The sequence below is a fragment of the Schistocerca serialis genome, chromosome 2 (assembly GCF_023864345.2).
Source record: "Schistocerca serialis cubense isolate TAMUIC-IGC-003099 chromosome 2, iqSchSeri2.2, whole genome shotgun sequence".
NCBI classification, from domain to species: Eukaryota; Metazoa; Arthropoda; class Insecta; order Orthoptera; family Acrididae; genus Schistocerca; species Schistocerca serialis.
In genome coordinates, this window is record NC_064639.1 from 342,363,571 (window position 1) to 342,383,640 (window position 20,070).

Here is a 20,070-nt window from a genome sequence, read left to right on the forward strand (position 1 = left end):
AGATCTGTAGAATATTGTTAGCCTTGCCTGAAGACTGAAATGGTATGACAGCCTTTTGGTTTGACATGTATCTGACAAGAGCATTGCAAACAAAATTCTTCCATACTTACTCATTTTTATTTATTAATAAGGCTTCCATTGAACAAGTACTCACCTGTTTGATAAACAAATATTGTAACATTATCACAGCAATAAATTGAATCTGAATACGAGCTATTGTGAAATCTGTGGACGAAATAAAAGAACTTCAAAAAAGAACTTAGAACTGAAAATCACTCAAGACTGTAGACCTCCAGTTTTAGTGAAACTCCAGGCTACAGGCACAAAGATGACAATAGTTGCAGAAGATCAAAATGTATGTAGCTTTAATACTGTAAGGTAAGGAAAAAGTAATTTTTTTCACAACGCATTACAACTGAAATTTTATATTTATAATTGTGTAGTATCTAATTACATGAAGTCTTCTTTTGCATCATCTAGTATGTCTCCAATGTAACACTTCTCTCATATGTCCAGGAGTTCTCATAAACTTTAATAAATACTACTTAAAAGATTTTTATGGGGCTGCCAATAAAACACAGAATTTACTATCATATTTTATTTGTGTTATACATTTAGGTGAAACACTCTTGCTACAAACATAATTCTCTGAGTACTTACAAGTGAACTAATGCAGTACAGAGTTAACTTTCAGGTACTTGGGAGATATCACAGTCTTTTCACGAATACCATGGTAGGTTTTAAGTACACTGCATATATTTGCATTACCACATTGATTAAAAGTATGCAATAAAGTACAGTCTTCAACTTACTTCACTATAGCCATTGTAAAATAAAAGATAATATTGTCTTTGCAGTAAAGTTGATATTTTATAACTGGTGCTGTCATTTGAAACTAATGTTACTGTATAACAGGAATAAAATTATGGACTGAAAAATCAGTTCAGTATATTATACATATATAAATCTAACACTGCCTGAAAATATCTAAAATTATGGTCATTTCCACTTTTAACTCGACAGCAAAAAATTTCATATAGAATTTGTTAACAGCATAAGGTAGGTGATATAATTCCTAAACTATCAGCTTGTTAAGATATTACATGTACAAGATTTCTAGAACATTTTTAATGTAGGTCAGTGAAGAGCAAATATTTGAGTTTTTGAGTAAAGGATCCTTTCATTATGCATAAAATAACGTTTTGAAATATAGTGTTGCTGGTGATGTCATTAAAAATATTGCTCTTATTGGGCATATCACTTTTGGGAAACATTTAAAAATATAGTAATACCTCAATATTCAAGCTTAACTCTAATAAATGTGCAGTAACCTTACTGGTAGGGTCTAATAAATAAATAGGATTCCTAAAAAACATTGGTGTAGCATAATATTAAACTATTACAGAATATACTCTTAACAATGAACTAAAATTGAAATAGCCTGTAAGGCTTCTAACTGATAATTAAATTTAACAATGAATATGTTTAAAGCTACAACCAATAATACCTCATAAGCCAATATACAGCTGCTTCAAATAACAGTAACACTCTACACAGTCCACACACAAGACAACAAGGAAGTGGCATCACTGTTACTCTATGTGGCAGGAGCAGTATGAATCCAGAGTGAACCATGTCTTTGACAGGAGATGCACATTATTTCACTACCGTTTGGTAAAATACAAAAATAGTCAGATTATAACATTTAAAAGTATACACTGATATGACACATTTTAAAATACTTATTCAGTAATATGAACAATTTTGATCAGTAATACATGGAATACCTTAGGTCTTGTATTTTCGGAAAATTGCATAACAGAAACAGATGACATAGCACCATAAGTCACTGAAATGCTAAACAAAGACCTGCGAATGTGGCTTGAACATGATGTGAAGCTGTAGGATTATAAGAGTGGTATTTTACAGATGAATAGTATGGACGGCAAATCTGTAGCATGAAGCTTACACTTTTATGACTGAATAATCTTGAATTTTGAATGAAAACTGTGTATCCATGTTTGTAATGTAAACAACAGTCTTACAAAAATATATAAACCTCTCAAAACTTTCTGACAGACTAAGTGTGTTACTCTGCCAGTCATATATTACTGCTCAACCCTTGCTGGGATAACTGTATTGCATGTACCTCAAATCTATTTTTCTCTTTTCATCTCTTGTATCATTCTAAGTACTAAACGCTGATAACACAGCTCATTCACACAAATCTACTAAGTCATTTGAAAATAATGAGGCAACCAATTGCAAAACAAAGTTTTATTATCCCTTGACCTAGGTTTAGACATTTCTAAAAATATCTTTTTCAGAGGGAGTGGGACTCGTTATATCACATGGTGGTACATTAGACTATGTAACAAGACCCACTCCCTCTGAAGACAATATGTTTAGAAATACCGAAACCTAGATCAAGGGCTAGTAAACTTTTATTTTGCAACTGGCTGGCTGATTTTTTTCAACCTCTTCATATCTATATAGCTGCTGAGCTCCAGTCATGTTTAAGATTTTGAATCTACTGAGTTGTTTGGGCATCTCAGGAACAGAGGAAATAAAGGAGATATGAAGAAGAAAATCTAGTTTTGTCAAAGATTCGTTTGATAACCTCGTGTCACAGAGAAGCTCATCCAAGTACAGTGGAAGACGCTACAAGGGAATCATTGTGCATGAAGTCTGTTTTACTGTTAAAATTCTGAGTGTGGACGTCCAAAGAAAAGTCAATCAATATATTACTTCCTCCTGAGCAAGAACAGGGAGATTCCAGCTCTCACGAACTCTCTCTTCCTACGTGCCATTCGTTACTGGAAGTGGAAAGGTGGAGGGTAAGGACACAAAGCACCCTCCGCCCTGTACGATAAGGGGGCCTGTGAAATACAGATATATATGCAGCTATATACCATTTCTTCATATTAATCCCACTGCTGGACATTACCTCAAAAATCTCTGCCCAAGTTTTTACAATTATCGTAAAAGAGAGTGATGTGTTCTTATGGGATGAACATCTGGACCAAACAGAATAGAAGAAGTTTTTTAAATTCTACATGAGACATACACTTTCTGATATGCACACATGACAGGTGCAGTTATTACTTTATGAATTCATGCTCATATTGACTATGAGTTACGTCCGTCTTGTGCAACGTTTAAAGCCATGTATGTAAACAGCATGACCTCACGCTGATGACGGGCATGTAATTCCAGGACATGTGGTACGTCATCAGGGATACTCCCCACTGACTGACAGGGCATGTACATAGTCAAATGGCTTCAGAAACACCCGAAAGCGGTATAGGTACACCGTCCTATGTCAGACAAGAACCCAGCAAACGGTGGAGACTACCAGATGGTACGAATTTTAATTTCCAGTCTCGTCTCTGTATTTGTTTGATACTGTAATGGATAAATCAAAATAAAAAGACTTACTCAGTCAATTTGTATAAGCTAAGTAATTTTTAGTTCTAAACTTGTTCAATGTTGAACAACATTCTGACACGTAGAAAGACCATTGGTATATGCAACTAGCGCCACTAAACCAGTTTCTGTGCTGGCTCACCACGGCCTCCAAACAGACGATGCCTGTGCGTCTTCCACCTCTTCTTCTGTTATGTCCATATTCTCCAGTTTGTCATGCGTCAGTGGAACTGAAGTGGTCCTGGCGGTTAATACCGGAGTCTCGACAGGAGACGGCTGCTGCTGGTGGTGGTGCTGTTGAGTCACTGGTGGTGGGGGTGGAGGCGATGGAGGCGGTGTGTTGGCGGGCTGGTGTACCGGCAGAGGCGGGGGCGGAGAGCCGCCACCCCCGCGCTGCTCCAGGTGGCGCACACACGCGGCCAGGTGGCGCAGCAGCGCGGCGCCCGTCTCTCCCGCCCCCGGCGCCGACCCCGACCCCTCCGTCTCCGCCGCCGTCGCCGCCCCCGCCAGGTACTGCGACACCTCGGCTGCGCAGCGCGTAAAACCGGCGCGGAACCTGTCGGCGTAGGCGAGCTCCGGTGTGAGCGCGAGGGCGTGGTGGCGGCGCAGCTTGTGCAGGTGGCGCACCGTCAGCTCCAGGATGTCCGCCTTCTCCAGCTTGCTCACGTTCTCGCCCTCCGCCTGCAGCGCCACCACCATCAGCTCCTTCAGCTCGTCCAGGCACCTGTTGATGCGAGCGCGCCTCTTTCGCTCCAGCATCGGCTTCATCACCTGCCAAGGCGAGACGACAATGTTTGTTAGCCAACACATCGTGTATATACAACAGTGGCACATGTCTACTGTTGACAGTAGTGGAAATCAGTAGAAAGGCAGTAGTAAAATATATGAAGGATACATGTATCGAATTTATTATAAAAGTAGCAGATACATATCGACAAACAATCATGGCGGAATTACATGGTTTTTATTTCATAATACGAGTAACATTATAAGGCGTTTGCATTTCCTATAACTGAAAAATCAGTATTGATTATTTTAGACAAAGATAAACGGCGGAGGGTCGAGTCCTCCCTCGGGCGTGGGTGTGTGTATTTGTCCTTAGGATAGCCGGCCGGTGTGGCCGTGAGGTTCTAGGCGCTTCAGTCGGGAACAGCGTTACCGCTACGGTCGCAGGTTCGAATCCTGCTTCGGGTATGGACGTGTGTGATGTCCTTAGGTTAGTTAGGTTTAAGTGGTTCTAAGTTCTAGGGGACTGATGACCTCAGATGTTAAGTCCCATAGTGCTCAGAGCCATTTGAGCCATTTTGTCCCTAGGATAATTTAGGTTAAGTAGTGTGTAAGCTTAGGGACTGATGACCTTAGCAGTTAAGTCCCATAAGATTTCACACACATTTCAACATTTTTTTAACAAAGATAAAAAGTCCAGTTTGTTTTAGAAGAGGAGCAATTTTGTGCTAGAAGTAGAAACCACATTCATTTCCGAAAAGGAAACATTCATTTCCGAGGAGGAAACTTATTTACTTTTTGAAGAGGAGTTTTATTAGCTTTGAAAGAGAAACGTATTTTTTGTTTTCGGAAAGGGTATCATGTTTGTGTTTGGAAAATGAGTTGTTTCCTGTTGTTTCGAAGTGGAACCATAGTGGTTACGTTACGTTGCAGAGGAGTGCTACACTTCACGCCTTCACAGTGCGTAAAAGAGTTTGAGGATCTACACAGAAAACATCTTCTTTGGAGAGAGGCAGGCTGGGCTAGAAGGAGAGACCAGAGGTTCCAATAAAAATAAAAAAAAGGCAATATGGTAGAGAGAGATGTCACGAGTTCCACGTCATAAAGTAGGGAACAGGACCTATTACTATAGCCAGACGAACAACAGGACAGTTGCTATCGGTTTTCTGTGTTCCCTGTTGTATGAAGTGGAACTCGGAACTTACATTCCACTGATGAAATAGAGTGGCAGTCTTACTTCCTTTAATCTATATTGTATGCCATAAGATGAAATTCTATCATTCCGAAACCGGTTGTAAATAATAAAATATTACTGAGTCAACAACTGTTCCCGTTTCAACATTCTGTGAAAATTGGAGCCACAATTAGAAAAGGAACATCATAAAATCAGGCCAAAAAGTTCAGCAAGTCAGCAAAAAAAATCTTGTGCCCATCTGTTGGTGAGAGATACTGGGAGAAAGTTGACGGTCAAATCGGACTGTTCTTTCGTATCGAGAAGGCTTATTGCAGGGTAAAAAGAGGAAAGACCTGGAAGTGCCTGAGAAATAGAAGCGTGTCTGAAGAATTGATCGGGAAGACTCAGATGCTGTATAGGTACTGAAAAGCTATGTGTGATTTGGCAAAAGTCATTCTTTCTGGTTCCAGATCAGAAGTGGAGTTCAACATACTAGAACTCTGTCGCCATTGTTGTTTGTTGTTTTGGATGACACGATAAAGAACATCAGGAAGTGCCATGCAAAGCTTCATGCCGGGCTGTTACTGCTTATGCCGTGGCCTGTGGGAAACAGCGCTGAAAGTACAACTGAATCAGGGCATAGGGAATTTCTTTAGATTTTTGTAGTGTGGTGATGTCCTTATACAGTACGCCAAGCATCACTGTAGGTTTTCTGGGCTACTAACATAACTGCCAATTACCTTCGAATTGAGAAGCGAATACAATACAAAATTTATCCGCAGGAGGTATCTTGATGTTATTGTGTTGATGATATGACAGGTTTTGCTTCATGAAACGTTTCTTTTCTGTTAACGGGCAGGGTGACATCCTGACTGGAGATATTCAGAGGAACCTCCTCACAGACTGTACATTTGCAATGAATAGCTAGCAAAAGCAGTGTGAGGCCTTGCAAGTAAGAGAGAAACAGCGCATAATCCGTTAGAAACGAAGTTGTCTGGATGGTGACATTTCGAGAATTGTTTCTCACAAGGGTAACAGTTTAAACTAATCGTAATTAACATCAAAAGATATCGTGGAAATGTTCGCTTGCAGTACCTGATGAAGACGACTATGTCAGCAATAAGACGTTATTCAGAAGCATGAAATTGTCATTCCAGCTCAGTTGCAAGAAATAATATATTTTTCGTCAAATAAGTGTTTTCGTCTAGTCGTGTACAGATTACTAACAATTTCTCATTATTTCTGCAACAAGTTCGATTGTAAGTTAATGCTTGCCCCTCACCCTGAAGAGTAGTCGGAATACTGTGAGAGGAATATGTATGATAGAAATAGGTCCATAGAAACTTCCAACTGACTCATCCATTATTTGAATGTCCCTTAGCGACGTCAGCTTTAATCTCGTCTTTTTTTTTCTTTTTGTTTATTTTTTTCCCACCTCACTAGTGTCCTGTAACGCCATCTCCACTTGCACATGGCAAATGAAATGAGAAAGTATTACAATCGCACCAAGTGCTGTGTTATTACAAAACATTTCCCATTTAGCGCCTATCATAAGGGTAAACAGGGAAATGTCACATAAATCGCTTTTACGTGATACTCAGTAACGTAAAATGCGGTTGTACGCCGAAATAATGTCTCCAACAACAGGTCGTTGGACACAAACATTTTGGCGTCGAGCTGTAATCACATGTCACGCTTTACACGAATAAGTTGTTTTACAGTGAGAGAATTTCAGTTTTCCAGATTGTCGGCTAATAGCTTAAATACTACCTTAAATCCAACCTATTCTACGTTTTACACCGAAATAAAGACGTATGTACAATTTATATGAGGAACGTGCTAATATCTTTGTATGTTTACCAATCCTTTGGAAGTCTTCTCGGGAAGCGGATTCTGCGGGGCAGGCATTGAGCTGTCAAAGTGTTTATGGGATGACGTAATTTCTGTCTTCACAGCGGAAAAAATTACTGCGAAAAACTTAAGAGGTAACAGCTATTCATCTGCAGGTGTTGTTGCAGACTTTTTAAAAATTATAGTTATTAAAATAACACCTAAATTTTCCCTCTGTTGAAAGAAGAGGACATCCAGATTATAAAATTGTGAAGACAGTTTGACATTTTTAAGAGCAGCCAATAGCTACAAAAAATCGCCAAGTCAATTACTTGGTCGTTCTGTAAACTTAATACGTCTAAGACCGTCAGCAGTAAATCTGGAAGTTAATTTTTTTGTGAAGTTTCTGGAAGCCCGTTGAGCACAATCAACTTTTCGTCTATAACCGCACAAAAAGATAAGAAGAAAAATATTTATGTCTGTGCTATAATAACAACCACATCTTTCATGCGTCACCTGTGCTTATTGTACCACGCATTATTTCGATTTCCTTGTTTTTCTTTACCCCCTTTTTATACCAGTCTTCTGTCAGCTTTATACTAGATAGCGCTTACTGCTGCATCTAACGTTTTCTGTGGGTAAGCTGATAATGTAGCTTCCTGATCCCCGCACTGTTGAGTTCAGACTTGCATGACATATTAAGTACAGCAAGTACTATGGTCTACACTTTGCCGAAAAGAGCTAACACGTGCCCATCACATACCGATGAAGTGGTTACCTCTACGGTAATTTCAATTAAGAATGAAACTACCGTCTCTCTCTTTCGCAACAGAGAAGTCGTCGAAGATGTAATAAGAAGATGTTATGAGAAATTATTGATGGAGTGAGTTTTCAAAATATCTGTAAGTATCATTCGAAGTAGCTCTGACATATGTCATGAATATGATAGTTGAGGCTACAACGGAATGATCGATATTTATGCTCAAGAATTTCAATATAAGAAAGGGTTGGTTACTTCAGTGTATTAAGTTTTCGATGGCCATAGACATTACAGTAAACGTGCTGAACAAAATATGATCAAGTGTGACCTGCACTTAAATGCAGCATTAGGTAATGTTACAAAATATTACTATGTGCTGTACGCTGCCGGCCGAAGTGGCCAAGCGATTCTAGGCGCTCGGGTCTGGAACCACGCGACCGCTACGGTGGCAGGTTCGAATCCTGCCTCAGGCGTGGATGGGTGTGATGTCCTTAGGTTAGTTAGGTTTAAGTAGTTCTAAGTTCTAGGGGACTGATGACCTCAGCAGTTAAGTCCCATAGTGCTCAGAGCCATTTGCTGTAAGCTTACAAAAAGTGTTAATGTGGTGTGCGTGTAGATGCCACCTCTTTGACTCTAGTGGTGTGAATGGAAGCCTGTTGTTCAACAATCCGTGGATATAGAGATCGTAATCGAATGAGCACTTGTTCAGGTGTAATAGTAAACATTTTAATGTCCAATATTAACCATAATTGGGCCATCTCAGACAGCAGCTTGATCAGCTAGCTCCACAAGAACGTCTGCGTTATTGCAGATTCTTTTGTAATACTTTTACTTTCATAAAGTCAATGTACCATGAGCGTGAGAACAACATATACGACATGTTGTAGAAGCTATCCTATTGTAAGCCTACATATTTCATAACTCTATGCAACTTTCCTCGTGTTTCGTGACGTTTCTTTGTCACTGGTGGAAGAAAAGTATTGTTTCAGCTTGATTATTCATCGCCATATATCACCATTAATTTTGGATGCCTCACCTCCAATGGCTGACTAGTAGCTCTAAACTTTACTCTGCAATCGCTTTCACCTACGCAAGTGATCCTTTTTGTGTTTTTCATCTGACAGTAAGGGAGCACAAGACGAGTAAATGAATAAACTGGATTAGAAAATATATCTACTCTGGCGTGTCAAGGCAAGCGCAGTCTTACACACAGTGTTTTAGACAGTATCTGGTCAATATACAGCTCCAGTCAAATGGTATGGTAAATATAAGAACCCAGAGGATCTGAAAAGTATATATTTGGATTTCTACCGTGATGTTAAAACCATGCACATTTTTTTACTCATTACTGAGAGCCCAGAAATGAAGAAACTTAGGCAGGTATAGAAAGAAAGTGGACTTCAACTGATCCTTTGGCAAATTTCGTGAAAAAAAGATTTATGTGAAATTAAGCAGTGAAAGAATTATCTTCTTTGATTTCTTTGGTTTGCTTCTGCTAGCTAACTGTAGAATTAAAGATGTATAGAATTCTCCTAGTTGAACTATTTTATTTTATTTTGTTTTCAGTAGGAGTATCTGAGTAACCAACAGGAGAGGGGAGAATGGTACCAGAAGAAAATATATCAGATAAGTTTCAGACTTTCTCATTTTTTCAAAGATTACTACGTAAAGTCAGATTTTGTTATTGCGTCAACCAACAAAAAGATATATCTTCCAGTTTTTTTTCGTCTTTTATGTGGTTCGGTGGCTCGGAGGTATGATGAAAATTAGTGCGGCTGTGCAAATTTTGAGATTTTACGTTCTTATGCTTGCAACTTACGAGGAGGCAAGTTTTGCTCTCCTTTCAGGCAGATGCATGCTAAAGACGATGAGTCGTTTATGTTAGTTGATGTATATAAAATGTTGTCAATGTTCACTAATTTTAATCGGCATATTTTACTGAGACCAGTAAGATGCAAGTTTACACCGACAAGGGGAAACCATGCAGAGGAGGAGTGCTTGTGGCAACAATTTATTTATACGTCTGTTTTTCCCCCGTAACATTTCTCTGATTTCAGCCTAAAGAAAAATACCGATTTTTGTTTCTATCAAAGAAGATGAATGCACAACCAGTGAGGACAACGATAGCAACTGCATTGAAGTGGTTTGTTAAACAGAAAGCCGATGAAGCTGACGCCGACGAAGTTTAATATGGGAAGAAGAAAATAACAACGAAATAATAAAAGTGGTAAAGCTCCCGAGTTCGATCCTCAATCAGTCACACAATATTTGTCTGTCACTTATTTCTTTCACCTCTAGCAATGTTTATTATATGAAACATGTCGCGTTTCTCAGTGGTTCGGAGCGTTCGTTACCTTACAGATTTCCCTATAATTGGCTGCTCAAGTCCCTTCGGACATTATGCTTAGTAAAACACTGTTGTATTCAAAACAACCTTCGGATTGACGACAACTTAAACTCTTTTACACTCATTTATACACTTTTCATCGTTTAAACACTGAGTTTTTAAAATTTTGAACACAAAAATTTCGTTGATGTGAATTAAGAGTTCGGGTGTACTAAGAACAAGAATCACTTCTCAGAACACATTGTTCACCTACACGACTATGACGTGATTATAGCTGACATTATCAGAAAGTTTTTCAAGTAAGAGTATGCATTCAGAACCGTGCAACGAAAATTGAAACTAAAAGTATACAACTGACTGCCTGCAAGATCGGGAGTCTTGGACAACTACGAAGTATGACGCCAAAAGAAAGGCAAAGCTCTGGCATTTAACGACCTATAGTCAAGAGCAGCTTTTGTAGAAGATACGCTGCTCAAAATCGTTGCCACCTAGATAACCGTTTCAGGAAGTTTAGTTACGTGGGATATGCTTTTTAAAGAAATTGTTCCAATCTTACCACTACCGTCATGGGGCATCTGATAACGATACCCTCACGTATGCCTCGAGAAACAATAGCTTCCGGTTTCTAAACCGTCTTTTTATTATTGTTATTTAACAGCTGTTACTTTTATTACACTCCCGAAACGCGTCATTTTCCATGTAAAACACAAACCGAAAATGAAAACGTCCAAGTATTTAAGAAATTACTTCTGAAATACGTGTTAGTGTTCTGTAACAACATTTTCGTAGTCTTTATGGGATACTTCTGGTGTCACAGAATTTTTACCGGCACGGCACACATGAAGGCAATGCGAGAAATGCCTACAGTCTTCTTTAAGATCCGTTTCAAGCGAAATCAAATTACAACCGCCTATCTTGACGCCACATGCCTTTCGATCCTGTATACATAATGTATACTTGTCTTGTTCAAGTGACAGTGCAGTGTGTGGATGGAATAATTTGATGCTTTTACGACATGACTTAGTATAACCTCAATGAAAACTTTTTTAGTTATTAGAATACAGTAACTTTCATAAGTTTCACTATATTTCGTAATATTACCTTAGTATTGTATTTTTAAGGTTTTTTAATTAATACAATGACTGGGTACATGACAACTGCGTGACCAATGTTTGTGTGTCATGCGTTTTACTTTACAGTCTTTTTTATCCCGCTTTTTATACCTTTTATTAACCCATACATATGTTACATTTATTTTAAATACAGACAATTGATGTTGCATAACAGATTAGATCTCTCTTGTAAGCTTGATGATTTTGTAGATATGTACAGGCGCACGTACGTGGTGTCAATGAGGCACCGAAACTGGAAGCGTAATACAATTATTAAATAAAATTAAACGGTTTTTGGTATCTATTTTCTTCGAACTGGGTGTATGGTTAATGCTGGTAACTTGTTTATGCATCGATATCTTCATGGAACTTCTTTTATGTAAGAGTACTTCTTAAGCGGTAATTGAAAGTTGCTGAAAAGATGTAAACTGGTGGTAAATGGTGATTAAGTGTCCCCTTACACGTTCCCCCCCCCACAAAAAAAAGAAAAAATGCAAAAACGGCCAAGGTCCCATTGCTTTACAATGAGCATGTCGAGCTATCAGGTCGAATCTGCGTTTTGTTAGCAATTTTAAATTTGATATTTACCAATTTGCCACTATTTCTGTGCAAGGTTTAACAGAAAATTATAGGAATTGTCCCAGCAATTTCTGTCAGATGCCGTTAAAGAGCGTAGAATATAAAATAGTTGTTCCAGTTTCACGGTAAATAAAAATGTAGCAGCACTATTAATCACAAAGCAAAAGATTCAACTTTTTTACTAGGTCTAGTAAAGAAATATTAAAATGTTTGCATTAGATATGATAAAAAAAGTAATTATAACAGTTAAAAGTCATGCCACATAAACACAACACAGCCAATACGATACTCAGGTCCCAATGTCAGCAACACAATTTAGAAGCCACGAAAAACGTTTAGTATTTCCTGGCGATGACCTATTCAAACTGGAAACCATTTCCGTTTTGCGAAAATTTATTTAACAGTCTTATTATTGAAACTTCCTGGCAGATTAAAACTGTGTGCCCGAGTTCGAGTCTCGGTCGGGCACACAGTTTTAATCTGCCAGGAAGTTTCATATCAGCACACACTCCGCTGCAGAGTGAAAATCTCATTCCAGTCTTATTATTTATAATATTTACCTTTAACCAGCTTCGACCCTTTAAGGTCGTCTTAACACCTCGTTGTTTACATTGCTACATATGTAGCTTGCTGTAGACATGCCTGTAACCACTTCCACGCAGTTGCTTAGTACTGACGTCATTCTTAGCAAACTGTGTAGTGCCGTTTCGTTAAAACAAACACAGTAGACTATTGGTTGACTGCTGACTTAATTTCGTTATGAAATACCTGTCTTCAGACACAGATTCAATTTTTCTGAAGGAGAGAAATAAATCAATAGATAAATTTATATCTTGGTGGTCATAGTGGTCTTTCTGGGTAACTTAACACAACAAAATAAAACAGTATCAAATGGTATTATCTATCGACTATGCTCAAAATAGCGTTCTATATTAATTGTCAATGTACAATGACTTTTCCAGAATTTTTTCTTGTATTCAAGACTTCCACTTTTAAACGTGTTTGCAACGCACTTTTCGCCGAAGTGCGGAGTGAGCTGCTGTTTGTATCTAACGATTTATATTAGACGCTCACATATCGATAATTGTGACGAGAATGTGCTATCGTTGATTATCAACTTTGAACTGTAAAAAAACTTTTTGTTCACACATTCGTGGTCCTTCCCAAATATCACTGCAATAGTGGGTGTACTGAAATCAACAGTATAATACGAATAGGCTTTAAAGGAGTTACTCATAAACAGTCAGGTCATGTTGAAACGCATTGTTAAACTCTAAGATCATTCTGGTTCCATGCCCAGGAATTTCAGGATTTACACAGTACCATAGTAATTAAAAACATCAGACACATGATCAGCAACTCGTCTTATTAACATACTGAAGCCTCCCGATGATGAATATTCTGGTTGAAACCGACAATGGCGTCGAGCAATATGTAATTGTAAACAGTCATGAATTTAGTGGTTACTAGTTGTTCCACTATATTTCCACACAGACTACCATCAAACTAAGTAGAATTATCACTGCGTATGTCTTTATTAATTTGACCTTATAACAAAAACAAATTTATGTAGATTTCCTACTATGGCAACGTTTCGGTAGTTATTTTCTAATATTGTCTTTTTATACGGTGTCATGTGCTCGAGCGTGACTAATTATTAATCTATCAAGAGCGTTGGCGCAAAACCACATGCTCTGAAGTGGTTCTGATGCATATCAAAGCACTCAGTACGATCATACATACGACTGACATTAAGAAACTCATTGAACGTAACTACTAGTGGAAACTTCAGCTTTTTTTTAAAGCTGCAAAGACAATGTTTTACGTATAACTTAAAACGAAATGCAGTTACTCTGAACGAGCCACTGGAGACTACGGCTTACTTATACCAAAATACGAGAAACATATCTCCGAACAACTGACATTTTTTTAAATAAAGAAAAGTCGTATTTCAATCGCCAAAAGCTGATGATTCCTAATTATTGATTTACAATGTGACCCACAGATCATATCCAGGTATTTCACTTAAAATTATTTTTAACAGCTTGCACAACAATATCAAAACTGTGGCAACACATAACACATAAGTCATGTTACGCCAGCTGTTAATCAACGTCTATAGATACTTATTAAACTCAGCTTTAACTTTTTCGTGTGGAAACAGTCGACATACTGGCGACTGCACAGCTGATTTCTTTATCAAGTCGAAGTAAAGACGTATCATTATTTATTAGCAGATTTTACCTGTTGAAACATGACGTTTTTGAAATAATTACGAGCTATGGGGAACTACCGTCACGAGATTAGGTTGGTGGAGTTCGGAGTGACCCTGTATTTAAACCAGTGGTGTAAAATCCGCGGCCCGGGGGCCGTATGCTGCCCAAGCAGAAGTGAGCATCATACGATATGTAATTAAAAAATTCCATAATATTCCGTTGATGTGAAGTTATGATCAACCGAATATTTTCTATTTGTAACTAGCGCCACACGATGCTTTTCTCTCATTGGTCGATCTTTTATTTCCCTCAGCGGTTATTGTTAGTGGTAAGTGCGGGCCAAAAGTACTCGCCTTATTCCAATGTGAGCCAGGTAAGCTAAAATGGTGGACACCCCTGATTTAAAAACACTGTCAACAGCGTGCAAAAAAATCGTCAGTACACACTCTAACTCAACTTTATTTTATTTCTGACGGCACCAAGCGTTTCGATGGTCGTGCTATAAGGTGACAGTGGTAAATGTATACACCACTGACAGGCAGCTGGAGTTACTGATACTAAAATGTAGACTTTCACGGCCGGAAATATCATGTCCATTATAATTATCCGAGCTGTTATGCCGTGGTCGGTTGAGACAAAATTCATCAACCGACCACGGCATAACAGCTCGGATAATTATAATGGACAGCTGTCACATACCCAGAAGAATTTTGTTGACTGAGACGTATGTCAAAGGCAAATTCGTAGATCTAAATAAATCTTAATCTACCTGATGATGATGTCATAACCACCGAAACGCGTAGTAATGTTAGAATAAAGATAAAATTGTCGTAAGCTATGATATGATATCTGATGAATCGCAGTTCATTACGGAAGACTGAGACGTATGTCACAGGCAAATTCGCAGATCTAAATATATCTTAATCTACCTGATGATGATGTCATAACCACCGAAACGCGTAGTAATGTTAGAATAAAGATAAAATTGTCGTAAGCTGTGATATGATATCTAATGAATCGCAGTTCATTACGGACGACTGAGACGTATGTCACAGGCAAATTCGCAGATCTAAATATATCTTAATCTACCTGATGATGATGTCATAACCATCGAAACGCGCAGTAATGTTAGAATAAAGATAAAATTGTCGTAAGCTGTGATATGATATCTAATGAATCGCAGTTCATTACGGAAGGCGAACATGTCAACAGAGAGGTGTTGGCACTGACCTTTCTGTACTGGTAAGTCCTGGAGATGGGCTGCTCCTCGTAGTCGGAGGTGGGTGGCGAGGCAGCGGCGTGGTGCAGCATGCCGTGCTGGTGCTGCGCCGCGGCGGCGGCGGCGGCGGCTGCGGGCACGACCAGGAAGGCTTGGCTGGCGTCGGGCCTCATGGCGGCTACTGTGCGGGCAGCGCAGGCGTGCTGACTGCTCGGGCGGCCGCCGGCGTCTGTGTCGGCCCGCGGCGGGCAGCACTGCACGGCAGCGGCTAGGCGGCGTCCCCGCCCCCCGGCCAGGTGTGGCGTGCAGCCACAGGCCAGGAAGAGCCGCCGCCGCCGCCGCCGCCGTGGGAAAGTCGCCGCTCGCCGCGTTCCCACACACACTGCCACCTGTGCCCGCGCTCCTCCAACCCCCCCCCCCCCCCCTTTTCCAGCCCCTTGTGGCGCGTTTACGCACACGCGAATGGCAGCGCGTCGCCCCTACACGGGATTCCTCGTGCACACGACAAGGGCGCTCCTATTCCGCCGGCGTGCGTGAGGCCGACAGACCTCCCCCCTCCCCCTCCCCCTCCCCTTCCACCCACCCAGAGGCCGCGGGCACGCACTCTGGCAGCACACGACGCGCACGCACCGCGCGCCTTGTTGCGCTTCCTCCGGCTCCGGCTCCCACGTGTGTATTCAGTCCCTGCCCTCCGCCCCTCCACTTTCCACATCCAGCGGCCAGCAATGCTCCTCACTCAAACAGCGGCGTGGCCAACACGCGCGTCCTTGCTTGCGCGTGGCCTGCCGCCCTTCTCTTGCAACCTGCCAGGCAGCTACAATTTCGTTCTCGGTTGTCTGCTGGCTGCAGCTGAAGACCTTTTTAACAAAGCTCAACAAACCCATTTAGCCCCGTGATGGCGTATTTTTTGCTTGCAAAAAACTAGGTTGAAGTTCTTTTTATCTTGTGCATATGGTTGAGAGTATGTTGACTTCAAGTTTTTGACATTCAAAACTCTCGGGACAACATTTTGTGGCCAAAAAACGAAGAAATTTTTGAAATTTTTTCAGGGTTTTGCCTATGATTCGGAAATTGAGCATCCTGCTGAAAATCTTACTATTGACAAAATGAAAGAGCGTTAAATTTTGCGTCGAATGACCTACTTAAATTCCAAAATCGGTGCAGACGTTTGGCCACAGTCAGTTGTCCAAGTTTACCAACTTGGTCAAAAAGTCAGCTCCAATGCCTGTAACTCAAAAGCGGCTACTCCAGATGAAAAATGTCAAGTTATCAAAGTCGTAGAGCATGAAGTTTCATGTAGCAAAAGAATCTAGTTTTGCAGTTTTAGGCACTATTAAGCGTTCATACACTTGAAAGCCAAAGTATTTCAATTTATTTATTTATTTATTTATTTATTTTTTCAAGTCGAAGTTGTTCAGTGAAATGAAATTCCCAGTGTGAAGACATGTGATTTCTCTGGATATTTTCTTAATTTTCTTCATTCACATACATTTTTATTGATGTGTATTTTTATTCAATTCTACGCATGCCTTAAACGGTACCAGTGGGTTGCTAAAATGAAAACCAAGTGAATGGGAATATAAAAATTTGTACAAATGAACAAAAAAGTGGGCATTACAATATTTAAAGAAACGTCATTTAAATACTAAAAGGATGTAATATGACAATACCATTTGAATCAGTGGATAAGCTCTTACTGGTCGAGTGTGTGCATGCCCCCTCAAAACATTATCCAACGTGTTTTCAGAAAAATTGTGGAAAGTAAGTCTCTCAAGGCAATTAATGCCATTATTATACCGATGCACCCCTAGATGGACATCAGAACGTGAAAACCACCTGATCATACAATGACATGTTTTAAATCACTGCCTTCATTTCGTACAATATCTATCGCCATCAGATAATGTGGCTGATCGAAAGCAACAAAACACCAACTTTTACCATGTTTTATACAGTCTGTCAATACTATTAGAAGAGATGTATACGGTATATTGTCTCGTACAAAGTTAGAGGATAATTTAAAAATGGGAGGCACATCATTTTCGAATGAATCAACTGTAGGTGATCTGTGGTTTCTTCCATGAATCCATTCTACTGTGGCACATTAATGAATTTTTTCTACTTTCCATAAAGCCACAGAATCTCGTATCCAGCGAGCGACACCTTTAATCACTTAGGGTCATCAAAATTGAGATCTCACAACACTGTTTAAGCTAATATCATTTGCTTTTTGATAGATGATCCGCTGAGGTACCCTAACTGTAGACAAAAATTCGGAAGCTGACGTCTTCTTTCCTGATCAATGTTATTGTCGAACTCCATAGCTGTGTAGGGAATGACCGGCATGATTCCTCCCACGGAATCGAAAGAATTCGACTCATCAAACGATCAGATGTTAAAATCAGTGTCATCAGAGATGAACTGGATGAACCCTTCAGTGGTTACGTTAGGATCCTCAAGTCGTGCAGTCGAGGACATCTCAAATAGGTGAGCTTCCATGTATGGACCTTCGAATACAATTGTACTAAGAGCGTCGCCAGTACGTCGAATCTTTTGTACATGAATGCACTGAGCCCAATCAACAGTGAAGGTAGAAATTACCGTGCCCTTACTGCAGAAATCATTGCATGTGACAAAGCAACACACGTTCTTTCCATTTATCTAGAGTTCCTCGTTTGTTCTTCAAAATAACGGCTCGAAGAAATGGAGCAATGATTCAGGGATCTGTGATTGAACATCTGGTAAGAAATCATCATGTGATGGCGGGAGGGGGGGGGGGGGGGGGGTATTGCAATCTATCAATACCTGTGTACCGATATCTTCACAAAGTGTATCTGCAGCAGTGCGTACTATTCCCAGACGCTCTTCTCGTGTATCTGATAGCTTGCTGTGGTAGAAACAATCAGACAGTATTTTATAGCGTGTACTTTCGAAACACACTATCGTGCTCTTTTTACGTCTGTCAGCGATCTTTATTTGTTCACCATACTTCCGTTACAGTCTGGTTTTTACTGTTTTTTCATCTGCCTCCCAGTCATTCGTGATTTGGTCCTTTAACGCCTGCAAAGTAAATTGGCACTCCTCTGATTGTTCGATGCAGGAAGAAATCTGCTCCATTGCTTCTTCTGTCTGTGTGGACCCAGGACTTCCTTGTTTTTCCTCCACCACTGACTGGCTGGTAAAGCCTATGACATTGAGCGTCTTTAGCACAAAGGTCCCCATTGCAGGTATGTTCCATTACTTCGAGAGCCCACTCATCACCTTGCTTTTCAGCTACCTCAATAATAGTATCTCTCAATTCAACTTTTATCACTTTACTAATATTATTACATCTACGTAGGAAGTTTTTCCCAATCAGCGTCAATTTCCTCGCTACAATAAAAGTAGTGTTTATGAAAATCAAATACCTTCTTGAATGATCGAAGATTCGACGTTGACGGTGCTTTTGCAACATGAAATATGCTCTACAGCTTTGATAAGTTGGCATTTATCATTTGGAGTAGCCGCTTTTGAATTACGGGCGTTGGAGCCGACTTTGTTTGTTGGTAAAAATGACGAAACTTTGACAACTTATTGCGGTCAAACGGTTGCGGTGGTTTCGACATTGAAGTAGGGCATTTGACGTAAAATTCAATGCTTTCTCATTTTGGTAACATTTTCAGTAGGATGCATGGCTTCCAAGCAATAGCAAAAATTTGAGTAAAGTGCAAAGTTTTCATGGTTGAGCTGTGGTAAAAAAATTGCTGTTATGAAGAGCGCGCCGCAGCGCGTAGTGTGGAGCAGTCGCCCTCCGTTTCTGGTGGTGGCCCCGATGTGGCAATCACAGCTTTTGTGTCTCCCTCTGGTGGGAAAGGGGAAAGGTTGCTTGTTCACGTGAATGTAAGGGGCGCTATGAGCTCGCCAGTCGGTCAGTCTGGGTCACTCTCTCGTCCCCAGCCTCCTAGTCCGTCTCTCGTCCGCATTTGTTAGGCTGTTAGTGTCTGTCTGTCGTTCGGATCAATCTTTAAAGACGGCAAAATGAGACTCTTTCCACTCCGCCAGTAAGAGAACTCAGCGAGTGGTCGCCCGGTCGGGGCTTAGTTCCTGCATCTGAGTCTGCGTGTTAGGCCGCTAATCCGCTCGAGTTTGCTCAGGCAATGGTCATTGGCGGTTGGATCGATCGGTTGGTCGGTCGCGCACTGAGATACAAAATGACTTGTCCGTCTTGAGCGTCGGCGCATGTGAGGTCCCCACGTGAGTCCAGTGGGCCGCGCCGTATAGCGAGGGGTAGTCACTTCGCGGTCGACACGAGAGCAACAGGAGTCAACCCACGACATCAGTCTGGCCGGTGCGAGCTGCGACGCCGTGAGACGAGAGATCGGCGCGCCTTCCTGCGTCCGTTGAAGTGGCTGGCAGCGGACAGTTCGGCAGAGCGATTTGAAGGTGCTGCGCCAGGTCTTCTCGAGAAATCGCAGTTTATTAGAAGTTAAGTGATTGGTGATATGTTGTTTGATTTACTCTTGTTAAATTCTACTTGTTTTCTTGGTGAGGTCACCACCCGTTTTGCTTTGGGTTTGTCCCACCATTCTTCTCCGTTTGCCCACCCGCGGGAAGGTGGTTGTTTATAAATTGGGTGGTCCGTTTTTCCCTCGTGGAGTAGGGATGGGTTAGAGCAACCTGCGGTTCGGTTTATTCGGGAATC

General features: G+C 40.5%; 1 protein-coding gene across 1 annotated transcript; it reads right to left on the minus strand.

The window, feature by feature from the left end:
* Window positions 1-583: 583 nt before the first annotated feature.
* Window positions 584-15,604, minus strand: LOC126457145 (enhancer of split mbeta protein-like). Its single transcript, XM_050093216.1, has 2 exons — window positions 15,401-15,604; window positions 584-4,197 (listed from the first exon to the last, which is right to left on the minus strand). Exons 1-2 carry the CDS (start codon window positions 15,560-15,562, stop codon window positions 3,565-3,567), a joined length of 795 nt encoding a protein of 264 aa, XP_049949173.1. The 5' UTR covers window positions 15,563-15,604; the 3' UTR covers window positions 584-3,564.
* Between the last annotated feature and the right edge of the window lie 4,466 nt (window positions 15,605-20,070).